Here is a 15976-nt window from a genome sequence, read left to right as displayed (position 1 = left end):
TGAAAAAAAAATTTCTCTGTTGATAAATTTGAAATTCAATTAAAAGTTAAATAGATTATATATATTTTATGGTTAATGAAGTGTATCGTGTATATAAAGCGTAACGAGGGGCATTTGAAAATTTATATCAGAGAATATGGGTTTTGATATCAGTATATATATATACATTCTTCTTGATGACTCTAAATGACTTTGAGTGTGTACCGTTTCGCTAAGCGCCGCCGCTTCGTAATACAGCCAGGAAATGATAATGTGGCACGTAATGACCCTTATCGGCTCTCTCGTGTGTGCACTGGTGATGTCATTGTTCCTCTCTTCCAGGTTTCATCGACTCTTTGAATGCGCTCAAAGGGTGCGGATTTGATGAGTATATACGGATTAGATATATTGAATGAAAATTCCATAAGCGTCAAAATTCTCTCTCCTATTCATATATACACACGGAAAAATAGAAAAAGTAATTTTTATTACTTTCATAGCAAAACAGGAACTGTCCGAAGTTTCTGCGCATCTCTGTCAACTTTTACTCCAAAAATAGTAAAATTCTACTATTATTGTAGTAAATTTTACTGTTCCGTAGTAATTTTTACTATTTCTGGAGTTTTTACTATTTTTGGAGTAAAAGTCGCCAGAGATGCACAGAAATTTCGGACTGTTTCCGTTTTACTATGAAAGTATAGTAAAAATTACTTTTTCTTTTTTTCCGTGCAATTGTATCCATTCCCTATAAAGAATTAGTTAAAATTAACTAATTTCATTATATGTAAGCAAAAAATCAGACAAAATTTTATTAATTTTTAATTAATTATTTATTTATTAGATTTAGCATAATTAGGAATACTTCATTATGAGTAAAATTAGAATTAAATTTAAAATTAGAATTTCCTTACAGTGAAAAAAATCTAATTTTCATAATTCAAGAAAATTTGCTTCAAATTAGTAAAATTTTCTTGGATTAAGAAAATATTTAATCAAACACGAACAAGTGGGTTTTCTTGATAATATTTTTTTCCATAAAAAATTCTAATTACAATATTTCAAAATTCATTATACATAAAACAACTTTTTTGATTCTGTACAAGATAAAATATTTTATTTTATTTATTTATTTTATTTTTAAATATTTTTTTTCTGAATTGAAAAATAACAATTGAATTACACATTCATATATAGATTGTTTTATTAAATAAATTATAAATTTTTTATCCAGATACTGCTAATTTTAAATTAAATTAATATTCTGTACAAAAATCAGAATTTAAATAATTCAATTATTCGCATATAAATTGACGGACATTTATTTTTAATTTTGTAAAAAATTTTTTCAATTTTTATATTTATATACGTTTAACAAATTTACCTTTGTCTCTTCGATTTTAAAAAAGTGAATATTACAAAATAAATTTTTTACCGGAATTCTTTAGATACTTTTAAACTAAAAAAAAATTAATTTGATTCAAATAATCCTTTATACTTGACTAATATCAAAGAAATATTTATTTTTATTACATAATTCTTATTTAATTAAATAGTAATTATTTCAATTAAATGTTGTTTCAAAATTTGAAATTCAAATACTATTTAATTGAAATAAAAATTATTTGGTTCAAATACTATTTAATTGAAATAAAAATTATTTGGATCACATAAATATTTATTTGACAAATCGTACGATTATATTTGAATCGAATAAATTTTTTTTGCACTCTAGGGCAAATTCAAACCGCATAAAAAAAGATTAATGTAATTTTAATTAAAAAATTGTCACGATCAGGATATAAAAAATTTTGTTACATCTCTATTATGGTTATTTTAAGTAATTTTTTTTTCTTTTTTTTGCCAATCTTTATATTCTTCCTGGCGTTGGTATATCGCGTAACCGAGGAACTGGTATATAATCTACCTGTATGCAGGACGTCGAGCGAAAAGACCTTGACGGAAGACACTGACCCGTGACTTCACGATACAGCTTGTAGCATCGCGCCACTATCTGGTATCACGCACATCCTTCCACACACTTTCATTCCAATATTCGTCGTCCTCTCCTTCTCACCTTCATTCCAACACGCAGACATTTTGAGAGAGAAAATTCGTTCCTCTCTCTCTCTCTTTCTCTCTCTCTCTCTCTCTATATATATATATATATATATCTTCGCACAGGTTGACGTTTCAAGAGTTTGTGGGAGTTCAAAAATCGACAAAACTTTTCTTTGTCGAATACCTTTACAGGCCCTCGGCCACGTCCAAGGCCTCATCTTTTGTGCGCGAAAGCAGAACCTGTACACTTACTTAATAATTTCTACTGATTTATATGACGTTGTATTAAAGTTGAAAGTGTTTTGTCTGGAAATTTTTTTTTTTTTTTCCAAAAGGACATTATTCATTTTTAATTTCTTGCGTTTTTACAAATAAATTTGTTTTCTCTTCTTGTTGTTGGAATTAGGATTTTAGATTCCGGAACTAATTATCCTAGTGTTCGAAATAGAAATATTCAAAACTACCAGAACAAAAAAAAAAAAAAATGTATAAATTTTTACGGGGCGCATGATTATTCCATAAAAATTATTGATTAGTATTATAATTTGAAAGAATTTTATTAGATATAATTATTTTTTAGGCGAATTTTAATTTTTCGAATTAGTCTTTGACAGAATTTCTTTCGAAATGAATTTTTACTTAAAAAAATTTTTAGGTACTGAACATTTATTTGAAAGAAGTTTTATTTCACAGAATTCTCATTCAACAGAATTTTAAGTACATAATACGAATTTTTAATACAATTTCTAATTTATCGAATCTTCATTTGTTGGAATTTTTATTTACACGAATTCTAATTTTGTTATAATTCTTTAACGAATATTCATATGTCCGAAATTGTAAAATGACCGAATATATATATATATATATATATATATATATATATATACAATCAAAAGAAAGATTTATGCGTAATTTTAAAAATTGACCAATCAAAAATTATCAAGAAAAATCATGATTTGTAAATTTTTAAAAATAGCGCTAAAATCTTATTTCTTTGATCATTTACAATTTTGGATAAATGAAAATTCAACCATTTTTTTCTATTGTATAATAATTGGTAAAAATAAAAATTTGGACAAATTAAGATTCGGTGAATTAAAAAATTCTAGTATTTAAAAATTCAAAGCACTTAACATTCTATTAAATATATAGAAATTCTGATAAATTAAAATTCAATTTATTTTTGAATTCTTTTATACATAAAAAGTTGTGTAAAGAGAAATTCTGCAAAAAAAAAAAAAAAAAAATGTAAATAAAAATTTAGTAAAAATTTATTTTAAGATTAATTCTGTCAAATGCTAATTCGAATTTGTGAAAAAAAAATAATTTTTTGTAATAGAATTATTTAAAATGAAAATTTTAACTTATGATTTTTATGGGATAATCATGCACCTCTAGTACACGCAAAAAAATCTTCACCTAGAACAGCGATATGTTTCACTAAAACAGCGAAATTTTTCTCTATTCTAAAGAAATATATTGCTGTTCCAGAGAAATTTATCGTTGTTTCGCAGGTGAAATTTTTTTTGTATCTCTGACAACTTTTGCTTCGAAAATATTAAAATTTATTCCTGAAATAGTTTGGTTAACTGTATTACCATTTATTTGGTTATTAAATCAAAATTTGTTTGTTTCAATCAAAATTAGGTTGTTTCAATCAAAATTTGTTTGTTTGAAACCTCGTTTGAAACAAAATTTTTTGAATATTTGCTTGAAATAACATTAAATGGCATGTAGATTAATATGTTGATAAATTGTAAACGGGAATATATATATATAGTACAGAGGCGTGAACATTTCAGTAGCAGGTTGGATAATTAATCACAGCAACGAACCTCCTCTTTATCACCACCAACTTGACACTCCCAGTACAGGTTACAAACTACAAAGTTCGTTACAATTAACCTCGGTTCTCCATGTCTGAGGCGATTTACACCGTAAGCAAGCGAGAGAGTGAGAGAGAAATGCCGCAGGAGGGAAAATGGGTCGTCATATATATATATATATATTGAATTGTAGGGTGGTCTCGAAAACATATTCACGGAATTGGAACATTTTGGCCTTGGCGCACAGGTTGTCCTCCGATTTGAAACAGTTGTGGTCTTCCAGCAAACTTTACCTCGTTTCAAACACGTGAGACACATATCGAACCAGGGCAAAAACCACCATGATCGCTTTACACATAGTGATAATTTCTATATATACACAACCATATGGCAATATCTTCTCTTTGTGGTCCTCTGACGGAACTTTAAATGAAAATCCAAGTTTCAACGCGACGGTTTTTTTTTTTTTAGAAGAAGAAGATTTATGCACAAAAGTTAAAATGACATTAAAATTTATAATTAAGGTATATAAATTTTAAAAGTTTAATTTCCCTCCGAAAAATTATACAAAAAAATACTGGTAAACTTTCAGGGAATTTAAAATCTTAAGATGACGAATTAGGTTTTCAAGGAGTAAAATTGAGATTTTAAAAAATTATTCTTATGCGGAAAAAAATTTATTTGATTCATATATTTATTTATATCAAATAATTATTGCGTTAAGGTATTTGTTTCAAACAAATTATATTGGTTTAAATACAATTTATTTAATTCAAAAATAAAAATTATAGAAATAAATAAATTTATATTTGATAATAGTCAAGTATTTGAATTAAATAAATTTTTTTTTCTCTAAGACGTTCATTTGAAGATCATTGTATTATTTATTAAACAATTTACGATAATGAAATAAGCAATATTATAATAATTATTATATTAGGTCGGTGATGTATTGCAAGTATTTACATAAAATGTAAAGTTGTTACCTGATGCTTGACGCAATGGGCATCCATCCACAAAACTGTAATACGCTCAGTTTCTTTCCCCTCAAAGAAATGAAGCTATAAAAAAAGATTATTCATTCCTCAGTTGGCAACCTTGCGTTTTATCCTCGGCAATTCGTTACTTCAAATAATGTTTTTCTTTTTTTTTTAAAAAAAAAGCTTTTCACACTTTGAAAATTTAGCAATTGCAATAATATTCATATTTAGCATCGGATAATTTCCAAATTTTATCTAATTCAATTATTTGGTTTAAAAAATTATTTAATTAAATATATTTATTTGATAATACCAATTATTGGCAAATAATTTTTTTAATTTTAGTAGACGGATTCCATTATTTTAAAAAGTTCAAAGGAATCTTATATTTGTCGAAATTCTTTCAAAATCCTGAAATATATGAATAAGAAGAAAGCCTCACATGCAATATTTCAACCAAGATTATCATGTCATTTGTCTTTTTGCGGAGAGAGAGAGAGATACGTTGCTTTTTATACGTCACATTGATAATCGCATCATGTTACATATGTCCTAGTTTTATACCAGAGCCGATAAGTCTTACGAATATATATATATATATATATATATATATCGATAATGGACCACTTTTTACCCTATATTTAAATTTTAAACCCTGACCTCGTTCGTGACTTGCTCTGCTTGCATTAACACAATAATCAAACTTTTATAAGGCAGCTTTTCAACAAAGAGAATTCATTTTCCATCATACATACACATTTTGCTATATATAGGTACAGTAACATTTAAAAAAAACAATACACAGAATAATCTTTTATTATTGAGATCATCGCAATTTTATATATTCAAATCAATGTTTTCTATTTTCGATTCAACGTATTCTGAATATGTGATATTAATCTATTTTATTTTTTGTTTGTTTTAGGTGAGTCTTCCTTTTATGCTCTTATAAAGTTAATTTCGCAGTGAGTAAATTTATTTTTCACTTTAGATTTTTATTATATCATCTCTAGGAGAGAAAATAAATATACAAAATTTTATAAAAAGTATTTTTAAATTTTGTATAAAAGTATTTTTAAGTTGTGGAAAATATATACACGTCTCACAGCAAAATAATTATTTATTTGATTTATATAAATTTTTATTTGATTTGAACAAAAAATTTTATCTACTTACTTTATTTATTTTAAATGGGCTAGTAGGCTCTGAGACAAATATACGTTTATTTAACTCAAATATATTATATTTGGTTCACTTTCTAAATCTGAATTAGTAAAAATGATTACTAATTTAAATTAGTAACTCACTTTTTGCTTTAGAATTAGTTAAATTTTACTAATTGTTAGTAAAAGTTACTAATATAATTAGTAAAATTTTACTAATTCAAAAGCAAAAAGTGAGTCACTAATTTAAGTAAGTAAACATTTTTACTAATTCAAATTTAGAGAACAAATAAAACATTTCTGTAGGTGTAGTAAATTAAAATTTCTTTACACTATTTACAACTCTCTTTCGAATTAGTTAAAAATAACCAATTTTGATATCAAAAAATTAGTTACTGATTCAAATAGTAATATTTCTATACTAATCTTTTAGTTAAAAATAACTAGTAAATTAAATTTATTTTTAGGTTACTCTCTAAATTTGAATTAGTAATATTTTTAACTAATTTTAATTAGTGACTCACTTTTTCCTTCTAAATTAGTTAAGTTTTATTAATTCAATAGTAACAAATTTTTTTCCTATTAAGTAGATAAATTTTACTAATTTAAAAGCAACAAGTGAGTCACAAATTCAAATTAGTTAAAAATTTTTACTTATTCAAATTTAGAGAGTATTTTTTAGTAAATGTTGAGCCAAAATTTTACTCAATTTTTTTAATTAATTCGGATTGAGAGAGAAAATCCGATTTGTATATATACTATTAATGCACTAAAGGAAAAAATTTTTAAAAAATCTGACGATAAATTAATTCAAACTATTTGAATTTTAAAGTGAGATAAAACAAAAATCGATTTTTTTTTTTTTTTTGAAAAACTTTAGGAATGTGAGTTTTCTTGTTTATGAAATTCTCGGTCCAGAGCTTTATCAAAAGCTGAAAAAAACGCGCCCTAACAATAAACGGGTTTTAGACTACTTTTACGTGAGCCTTGCATGTTCAGATTACCTTGTTTTAAATGCACGAACGCTAAATAGTATGCAGCAAGCAGGAACTAATGAAACCTGTTACTTTCAAAGTATGAACCGCCGTCGTTGCATTAAAAATAAAAAAAAAATAAAATAAACGCATTTAAATCTACTTTAAAATCCTGTTTATAAATTGTTAAAGAGAATCATTTTTTTTCAAATGTTAAAAATGGGAAAATTTTTCTTTTTTCTATTGAATTATATACGTTGTTGTTTTTATCGTTAAAATCAACTAACGGACAATAAATAAAAATAATTTCTTATCGCAATATAATTACTTTTAATTAGCAAAAAAAAAAAGAAAAAAAATTATCTTGGAAAAGTAATTAATTTGCAATTAAAAAAAAATTGTACTTAGAAATTTTTGAAATTTTTTTTTTTAAATTATTAAATTAGATTTTTACTGATAAGATTGATAAATAATAATCATTAAATTATTTCAAACATTAATTAATTTTTTTTATTTACATTAATTTAAATTATTTTAAATCCATTATATTGTTTTCGAATTCCTTTTAACAATGTAAATTTAATTTGCAAGCTATATAATTATGAGTAAAGTTTTAATAAAAGAAACAAAACATTTATAATAATTAATTCGTATAACGTGAATGAATTAAATTGTTATAACAGTAATAGAGTCATTACGTAAACAGGGAAATTGAAAACGATTAATAAAAAAAAGGATATTATTTTCTTGCTTATATATACGTGAATAGATATATAAATGTGGAAGTCGTTATATAGCACCAGCATAACTATATATAACATCGCAAGTAGAATTTCATGTAACGGTGCGGATAGTTGATATAAAATTATTATACACGAAACGTTATGAAATTAACTGGACTAAAAAGACAATTAATTTAGAAAAAAAAAGAAAGAAAGAAACGAAGAGTGTAAAAGAGAAAGAAATTTGTTTTTCTTTTTCTCTTTTAATACATTTGATTGATAGTTTTAAACATTTTCTTATGGGGTTTTTTTTTCATTCCACAACAGTTATCTAATTTTTTTTTTGTTCTACAAAATGTCTTTTTAACCATTTTTTTCTTTTCTGAAAAAAACTCTTTTATATGTAGTTTTTTCTCTTCATTTTTCTTCTAAAAGAAACTTTCCATGGAATTTTTTTCTTTTTCGGAAAAAAATTTCCATCTTTAGATATATACTTTTTGTGGGAATACGATTTGGAGTTTAAGGATGACTTGAGAGAAAGTGAAATGTGGAAACGAAGTTTTATTTTGATAAAAAAAAGTAGGAATTAGTTATTGTTGCTTTTAATCAGTGGTCCCCAAAATTATAACAACGGAAAAATTGAGGTTACTACTCCTAATGAATTTAGTAGAAAATTATATCGCTACATTTTAAGAAACAGTTGAGAAACATTACAGCTTCAGTTTTTATGGAAAGAAATGAATTCGTTGAAGTAGCAAACTGGTTTTTTCAATCAGAATTTGCTGCAGTAACTACAAATATTTGTTAGGACAGCAAACAATTTTGCTCTAAATGTAGTTAGTAGAAAATTATATTGCTTCATTTAGAAACAGTTTAGAAACATTACAGTATCAATTTCTATGGAAAGAAATGAATTCGTTGCAGTAGCAAACTGTTTTTTGCTGTCAGAATTTGCTGCAGTAACTACAAATATTTGCTAAAACAGCAAACAATTTTGCTGCAAATGGATTTAGTAGAAAATTATATCGCTACATTTAGAAACAGTTTAGAAAAATTTATAAATATTACAGCATCAGTTTCTACGGAAAGAAATGAATTCGTTGCAGTAACAAACTGATTTTTGCAGTCAGAATTTGCTGCAGTAATTACAAATATTTGCTAGGACAACTAACAATTTTGTTCTAATTGAATTAAGTAAAAAATTGTAGTATCACAACATTTGAAAACAGTTTAGAAACATTTAGAACCTCAGCATAAATTTTAACAGAAACAAATGAATTAGTTGCCGTTGCAAACTGATTTCTGCAGTCAGAATTTGCTACCAGGAATAATATTTGCTATAGGACTGCTAACAATTTTGCTCTTAATGTATTTAGTAGAAAATTATATCGCTGCATTTAAAACATTATACAGCATCAGTTGTTACGGAAGGAAATTAATTCGTTGCAGTAGCAAACTGTTTTTTGCAGTCAGAATTTGATGCAGTAACTACAAATATTTGCTAGAACAGCAAACAATTTTGCTCCAAATGGAGTCGGTAGGAAATTATATCGCTACATTTAGAAACAGTTTAGAAAAATTTAGAAATATTACAGCATCAGTTTTTACGGAAAGAAATTAATTCGTTGCAGTAGCAAACTGTTTTTTGCTGTCAGAATTTGCTGCAGTAACTATAAATATTTGCTAGGACAGCAAACAATTTCGCTGTAAATGAATTTAGTAGAAAATTATATCGCTACATTATAAGAAACAGTTGAGAAACATTACAGCTTATCAGTTTTTATGGAAAGAAATTAATTCGTTGCAGTAGCAAACTGATTTTTTCAGTCAGATTTTGCTGCAGTAACTAAAAATATTTACTGGGACAGCGAGAATAGTTTGATATAGCAGCAAAAAATTCGAATCGCTAAGAAATCATATTCTCTTTCGCGGTCTGAACAAGTATTAAGCGACCTTGGATATCCTTGAGAAGCTTCAGTATTTGATGACAATGATGATATTTTTTGATGATAAGAGACATAAATAAACCACAGTCCATTTTCTGAAAATTGGAAAAAAATAAAATAAAAGTATATGAATCGGTGAACGAGCGAGGGAGACGATGTTCAGCTTTGCGTGCCGGCAGACCGTGAAAGTGCATCAGAGCGCACCAGGGATTCCATGTTGCAATAGGCTGGAGACGTTGACGTTGACGCAGCAACAGCGGCGACGGCCTCGAGGCACGAAGCGTTCCCAACGCTTGTGGTACACAATTCAGTCGTCGCATATCACGTGCAGTTCTCAGAGTTGTTTGGTTTGAGACAGTATTCGCTGGACTTGATTGGTATATACACGTATAGGACGTAAAAAAGAGAAACTTTTTTTTAAACCTCCTCCTTTTCCTCGAGAGAGAGAGAGAGAGAGAAAGAGTAGTAGAAGAGGAAGAAGAGAAAGAAGAAGAAGAAGAACTCTTGGAAGAATGGTCTGCGCACTTGTTGGCGCGCAACGCGTTGCTCCAAAGACCAACGGCCACATAACGCTCCCACCGTTCAATTTTTGACGCTAGCGACATGAACGCGTCGCGACAAGCGGTCGAAGCAAACAGGAAGGTCGAAATCGACGCGACGCGTTAGTGCGCAATTAGTACGCGACGCGATCGAACCCTCACTGCGGCGTTACTCCGTTTTAATTTTTTCAAAGTTGAAAATAATTTTTGTTTAATGTTGTACTAAATCCACAAGCATTGCGATAGAATTTTTTTTTTTCGCGAATACATTTTCAATTGTAATTTGAAAATCGAGAAATAAAAAGGCAATTATGACAATGCAGCGACGCGCTCCAGAGAAAATGAATTGTAACCTACTTATTCAAGAGGTCTTTGCGAGAAGGGCGCTCTGGCAACGAAATCACAAACATCATCACAATCGTAGCATTCTCGATCAACATTGGGATGAGGTGGCCGAATGCATTGGCAGTACACGTAAGCGCGCTTCTTTTCAAGTTAGGCTAGGTGAGAGTACCACACGCACCAACCAAATAAACCGGCACTAATAATAATAATCAGCTGCGCACGCTTTGTTTATTATTTTAAAATTTTCGGAGTAAATAAAATTTTTTAAATTTCTAATTTACATACACCTTTTTTTTGTTAAATTAAAAAATGTTAATTTGAATAAATAGGTGATTAATTTAGCCTTTTTTAAAAAAGATGACATTTTTTTTTTTTGGAGCCAATTTTTCAAACGGATCATTTTTTAAAAAGTAATTAATTTTTAACATCATTTTTTTATACTCTTAATGTAAATAAATAACAAAAATATTAAAATTAATAGATAAAAAAAATTGTTTAAAATTAAATTAACAATTGCAATTTTTAGAATTTTTAAATATGCAAAAAAATTTTTTCCCGAGATCAATATTTAAAGATAAAAGAAAATTATTTTGAAATGTGGTATTCAAAAATATTTAAAACAATTATTTATTTTAAATACTCTTTAAATTTAAGTTAGTAAAAAAAATTTAACTAATTCGAATTAGTAAAAATTTTAACTAATTTGAATTAGTGAGTCACTTTTTGTTTTTTAATTAACTAAATTTTTACTAATTCGATGGTAAAAAAAAATTTCTATTAATTGGTTAAATTTTACAAATTCAAAAGCAAAAAGTGAGTTACTAATTCAAATTAGTTAAAAAAATTTACTAATTCACATTTAGAGAGTAGTTTTTTAAATTGTTTACATATTTATAAAATGTTAATGAAAAATTGTGTTAATTATTAATTAGGCTTAATAATAATAATAAAAATATTTACTACAATTAAAAAATCAAAATCTGTTCTACAATAATAAAATTATTTAACTCTCTAAATTTGAATTAGTGAAAAGTGAGCTACTAATTCACATTAGTAAGAATTTTTACTAATTTTTAGTAAAATATTATTAATATTTGAATTAGTAGTTTTAGAATTTTTTACTAAAGTTTTAGTAAAAAGTGACTAAAAATTAGTGAAAATTTTTACTAATTTAAATTAGTAGCTAACTTTTCACTAATTCAGATTTAGAGAGAATTATATATTTATTGAATATGTATAATAATTATTATTTATTATAAATAATATATACAAGTAGGGAAAAAATTTGAACTCGTATTTTTTTTTAATAAATAACATAAATTGTTAACTAAACAATTATTATATGTGACCTGGACAGTTAAAAGGGACCTTTTGTCCGGAAAAATTAATTTTTTATTGATTGGTGATTCTGATAGAAAAAAGTTTTCTCTATCAGAATCACCAATCAATAAAAAATCGATTTTTTCGGACAAAAGGTCCCTTTTAACTGTCCAGGTCACATATAATTAAATAATAATAATTGGCGAAGTGAAAAGTTTGTAAAAACACTGTTGGGTATACAAAGAAATAAATTGTAAAATTGTAATTAAATAATTATTATTATTATTATTATTAATTATTATTATTGGTAAAAATAGCGTCACAAGAACAATAAAATTAATAAAAATGATTAAAATGCCTATACTTAAATTTTAATATTTTTGTATTAAAAAATAAAAATTGTAACCGCACGCAATAAAAATTAATCTTAACAGCAATTATAAAATTATTGATTGCCGGTACAATTTGTTAACTTTTTATAAATGAGAGGCTTGATAAAAAATACGATAAGGTATTTCGAAAAAAAAGAAATATTGAATAGAAAACGATAAGATAAATTTTAGTACAATAAAAGCCATATAGAGAAAACTAGTTATTGCATTGAAATTTATTAACGAGGCATAAAACATAAAAATTTGAATAATATACTCATCGGAAGTAAATAATCGAAATAATTTGGAATTTTTTTTTTTTTTTTGCAATAAATGGTCAGTGGTACTCTCAATATGTATATTATATATTTTCAAAATATGTATTTTCGATTATTTATATTTTATTATTTCACCAGGAGATGGATGTCGTCGTAGATGGAAAAGTTTAAAAGACAATTATCGTAGGGAATTAAAAAAAAGTGAAGAAACATTAATTAAATCATGTTGGCCCTATTATGATCCATTAATATTTCTTAAAGATCAAATGATCTCTTCATTTCTCGCTGATCCATTGGAAATTCAACCGCAGACAAAATTGGAAATATTTGAAAATTCATCGAACGATGGCGAAAAATTGGATAATGATGTACAAGAAATTGATGAGGAAATTAAAGTTTTTAATACAATTGATTTAATGGCGTCAACATCAACGACACGTGGTCGTCGTGGAAGGAAAAAACGACAAAAAATTATTGATGAAAATGAAACTATTGTTAATGAAATTTTAACAACTGATGAAATTATTCCACAACAAGTATTAACAAATGACAATATAATGAAGGAGAATGATTATGAAAATACATCCGAGTCGGATGATTATTTCTTTTTTATGAGTCTAATTCCTCATGTTCAAAATTTTAGTTCTATACAAAAATTACGATTACGAAATAAAATACAACAGCTAATTATAGACGAGGCGTCAGGTGTTAATAGTCATTAATTTTATTGTTTTGTATTTCACTTTCTCTCTTTCACAAAAATTTAATTTGTTTTTTCATATTTAATTTACAATATATTGTTTTATCTTGAGTATTATTTAAAAAAAATGTTCTTTTGTTTTCCATTTCCAAATTTTATTTTTTAATTTGGAATTAAGATGAAAATTAAATTTTGATTAAAGTAAAATTTTTTTTTTACGATTCTTTTTTTACGAGTTAAAAAAACAACTCCCTATGCAGTGATAAACGAAGTGTAAAAAAAAGTTTATTTTACTACATTATAGAATTGTACTTTTCTATTTTCTGTTTGAAAATTTATAATAAAAAAAAAAAAAAATGGTTGACTGACAATTTTTGTAATATTAAATTTAATCCTTTAACTTTGTATCTTGGAATTAAAAAAAAGTTGGGATAATTTTTATATTTAATTATTTTAAGGACAATGAATATTGTTTGAAGGGGATACGGATACTATTTTAAGTTTTCTTATTGAAAATTTCAAGGGCACGAATTATTTTTTTTGAAAATAATTTTTTGAAATTTATTCACAAATGTGTTTTGAGTGTATATATATATGTATATACAGTGTGACCGGTATTTCCCGCCCACGGGGCTGTAACAGGCGCGCGTTGCGATTTCTCAACAGATCACGAACCGGTTTCACCATCGGTATAATCTCTGTTTAACTTGAACTCTGGTGGTTCGTTTCATATATATTTTCTTTATCGTATTTCATCAATTAGTTTCTACCTTTCCTCAATAGATTGTACATGTAAATTCGCCATGCACTCACGACCGATTCCCGTATGTCGATTGCAAATTCAAAGAACACCTAATTGACTACCATTTAGAATAAAATTCTATTTAAGGATTTTAAAAAGAATATGTTCTTTAATCCAATTTAAATTATGTCATTTTATTTCTTCTGTCCACCTCATACCGTTATTTCAACGTAATTGCAATTTTTTTTTTAAATTATATTAAAAAATATTTTAATTTATTTAATGTGTTTTTAAATAAATTAAATATTAAAAATTTAATTTTAATAAATATTTTTCGAAAAATGGATTTTTTTAGAACAAAAATTTTAAATATCTGGTTATTATAAATGAAATTAAATAAAATAATACTAAAGTGCGAGATTTTATTAAAAGAAAATTAGCATTGTTATTAAAATTGAAATAAGTATATAAATTTTTGTGATAAACATATCGGTACTTTTAATAATCTTATATAGTGCTTAAGTTGAAAAAGAAAAATTATACATACATATATATATATATAGGAAACAGATGCTTGCATGTTAAAGAAACAGCTAATTAGTTGGTGAGCTAAGAGGTCATTGCACGTAATTACATTCAACCTTTTCTGAACGCCTGCCAACGGCAAGTAGCAAGTATTGCACGATAAAATATCCTAGGTCACTCTCGCATTATTCTGTAATACCACATTCTCAAGGTTTCGCTCTCAGCGTCTCTAATGCTCTTTTGTTTTATATCTGCCCCCTTTCTCGACCGTGAAACACTCGCGATTAATTACATTTTCTGATGTTCATTCGTTCTTCAAAAAAAAAAAAAAAAAGTTTTCAAAATGAATAAAATAAAAAAAAAATTTTTTGATAATATTTAATATTTTTTTTACGTCAGTGAAGTTATCTCTTTAAATTTTAATTAGTTAAAAATTTTAGCCTAATTTGAATTAGTGACTCATATTTTGCTTTTGAAAAAAAACCTACTAATTCGTTAGTAAACAGTTTTATTTTTACTAATTTTACTAATTCGTTATAGTAAAAAAAATTTATTTTTACTATTCTATTTTACTAATGCAATTTTACTAATTGGTTAGTAACTAATTTTATTTTTACTATTAATTAGTTAAATTTGACTAATTCCTTAGTAAAAAGAATTTATTCTTATTATTTAATTAATTAAATTTTACTAATTCGTTAATAAAAATTTTTATTTTTACTATATTAGTTAAATATTTAATTAGTTAAATTTTACTAATTCGTTAGTGAACAAATTTATTCTTATTATTAATTAATTAAATTCTAGTAATTCGTTAGTAAAAAAATTTTTTTTTATTTTTTGCTAATTCGTTAGTAAACAAATTTTAATTTTACTAATTCGTTAGTAAAGAGTAAGTTACTAATTTAAATTCGTTTAAAATTGTACTAATTCTGATTTAGTCAGTTCAGAACGTCGATTTAGAAATAAAAAATTTATTTATATTTTTTAAAGAAAGTTTATTTTTTTCAATTTCTTTCATTGTTCGAATAATTTATTAAAATAAACCAAACGTTTATTTGGATCAAGTAAATATTTATTTGAATCAAATTTTTGCGACAAAAAAAAATTGTTTTAATACAAAAAAATAATATATTTACTTCAAAAAAAAAAAAATTTTCTACATTGAAAAGAAAAATAATTTTTTCATAGATCAATTTTTTGTTTCAATAGAAGTTTCTTGCGAAAGTTTTTCTTTTCTTTTTTTTTGGGGGGGGGGGGGGAGATTTAATGAAGTACTTGTTTTTCTGATTAAGTAGGTATAAAATGAGAAAGAGAGGCATAAAACGAGTGAGTTTATCGACTTCCTGTTATATATGTATATATATACATATAAACGTATATGCTTGTATTCTGTGGAGAATTCCAACCCAAAGATGTTATCCAACCGAGGGAGGAGAGGGTCCTGTAGATACCACCCACTTATCCTGAGGACGATATATCTCTTGGGTGTCGTGGCTCCACTT

General features: G+C 25.9%; 3 protein-coding genes across 7 annotated transcripts in view; 2 read left to right on the top strand and 1 right to left on the bottom strand.

Annotated features, from left to right (window-relative positions):
* The window catches only part of LOC127288115 (tetraspanin-5), a 76295-nt gene that overhangs the window by 11973 nt on the left and 48346 nt on the right, over positions 1-15976 (top strand). The window lies entirely within an intron of this gene.
* The window catches only part of LOC127288110 (stomatin-like protein 2, mitochondrial), an 85651-nt gene that overhangs the window by 35919 nt on the left and 33756 nt on the right, over positions 1-15976 (bottom strand). The window lies entirely within an intron of this gene.
* On the top strand, positions 10311-13281 carry LOC127288119 (transcription factor Adf-1-like). The gene is made up of 2 exons (XM_051315385.1): positions 10311-10664; positions 12643-13281. Exons 1-2 carry the CDS (start codon positions 10502-10504, stop codon positions 13224-13226), a joined length of 747 nt encoding a protein of 248 aa, XP_051171342.1. The 5' UTR covers positions 10311-10501; the 3' UTR covers positions 13227-13281.

Source organism: Leptopilina boulardi, unplaced genomic scaffold, assembly GCF_019393585.1.
Source record: "Leptopilina boulardi isolate dan_hultmark-lab unplaced genomic scaffold, ZJU_Lbou_2.1 LbouV2_38, whole genome shotgun sequence".
NCBI lineage: Eukaryota > Metazoa > Arthropoda > Insecta > Hymenoptera > Figitidae > Leptopilina > Leptopilina boulardi.
The sequence above is the reverse complement of the archived record's forward strand: the minus strand, read 5'-3'. Positions and strand labels throughout refer to the sequence as shown.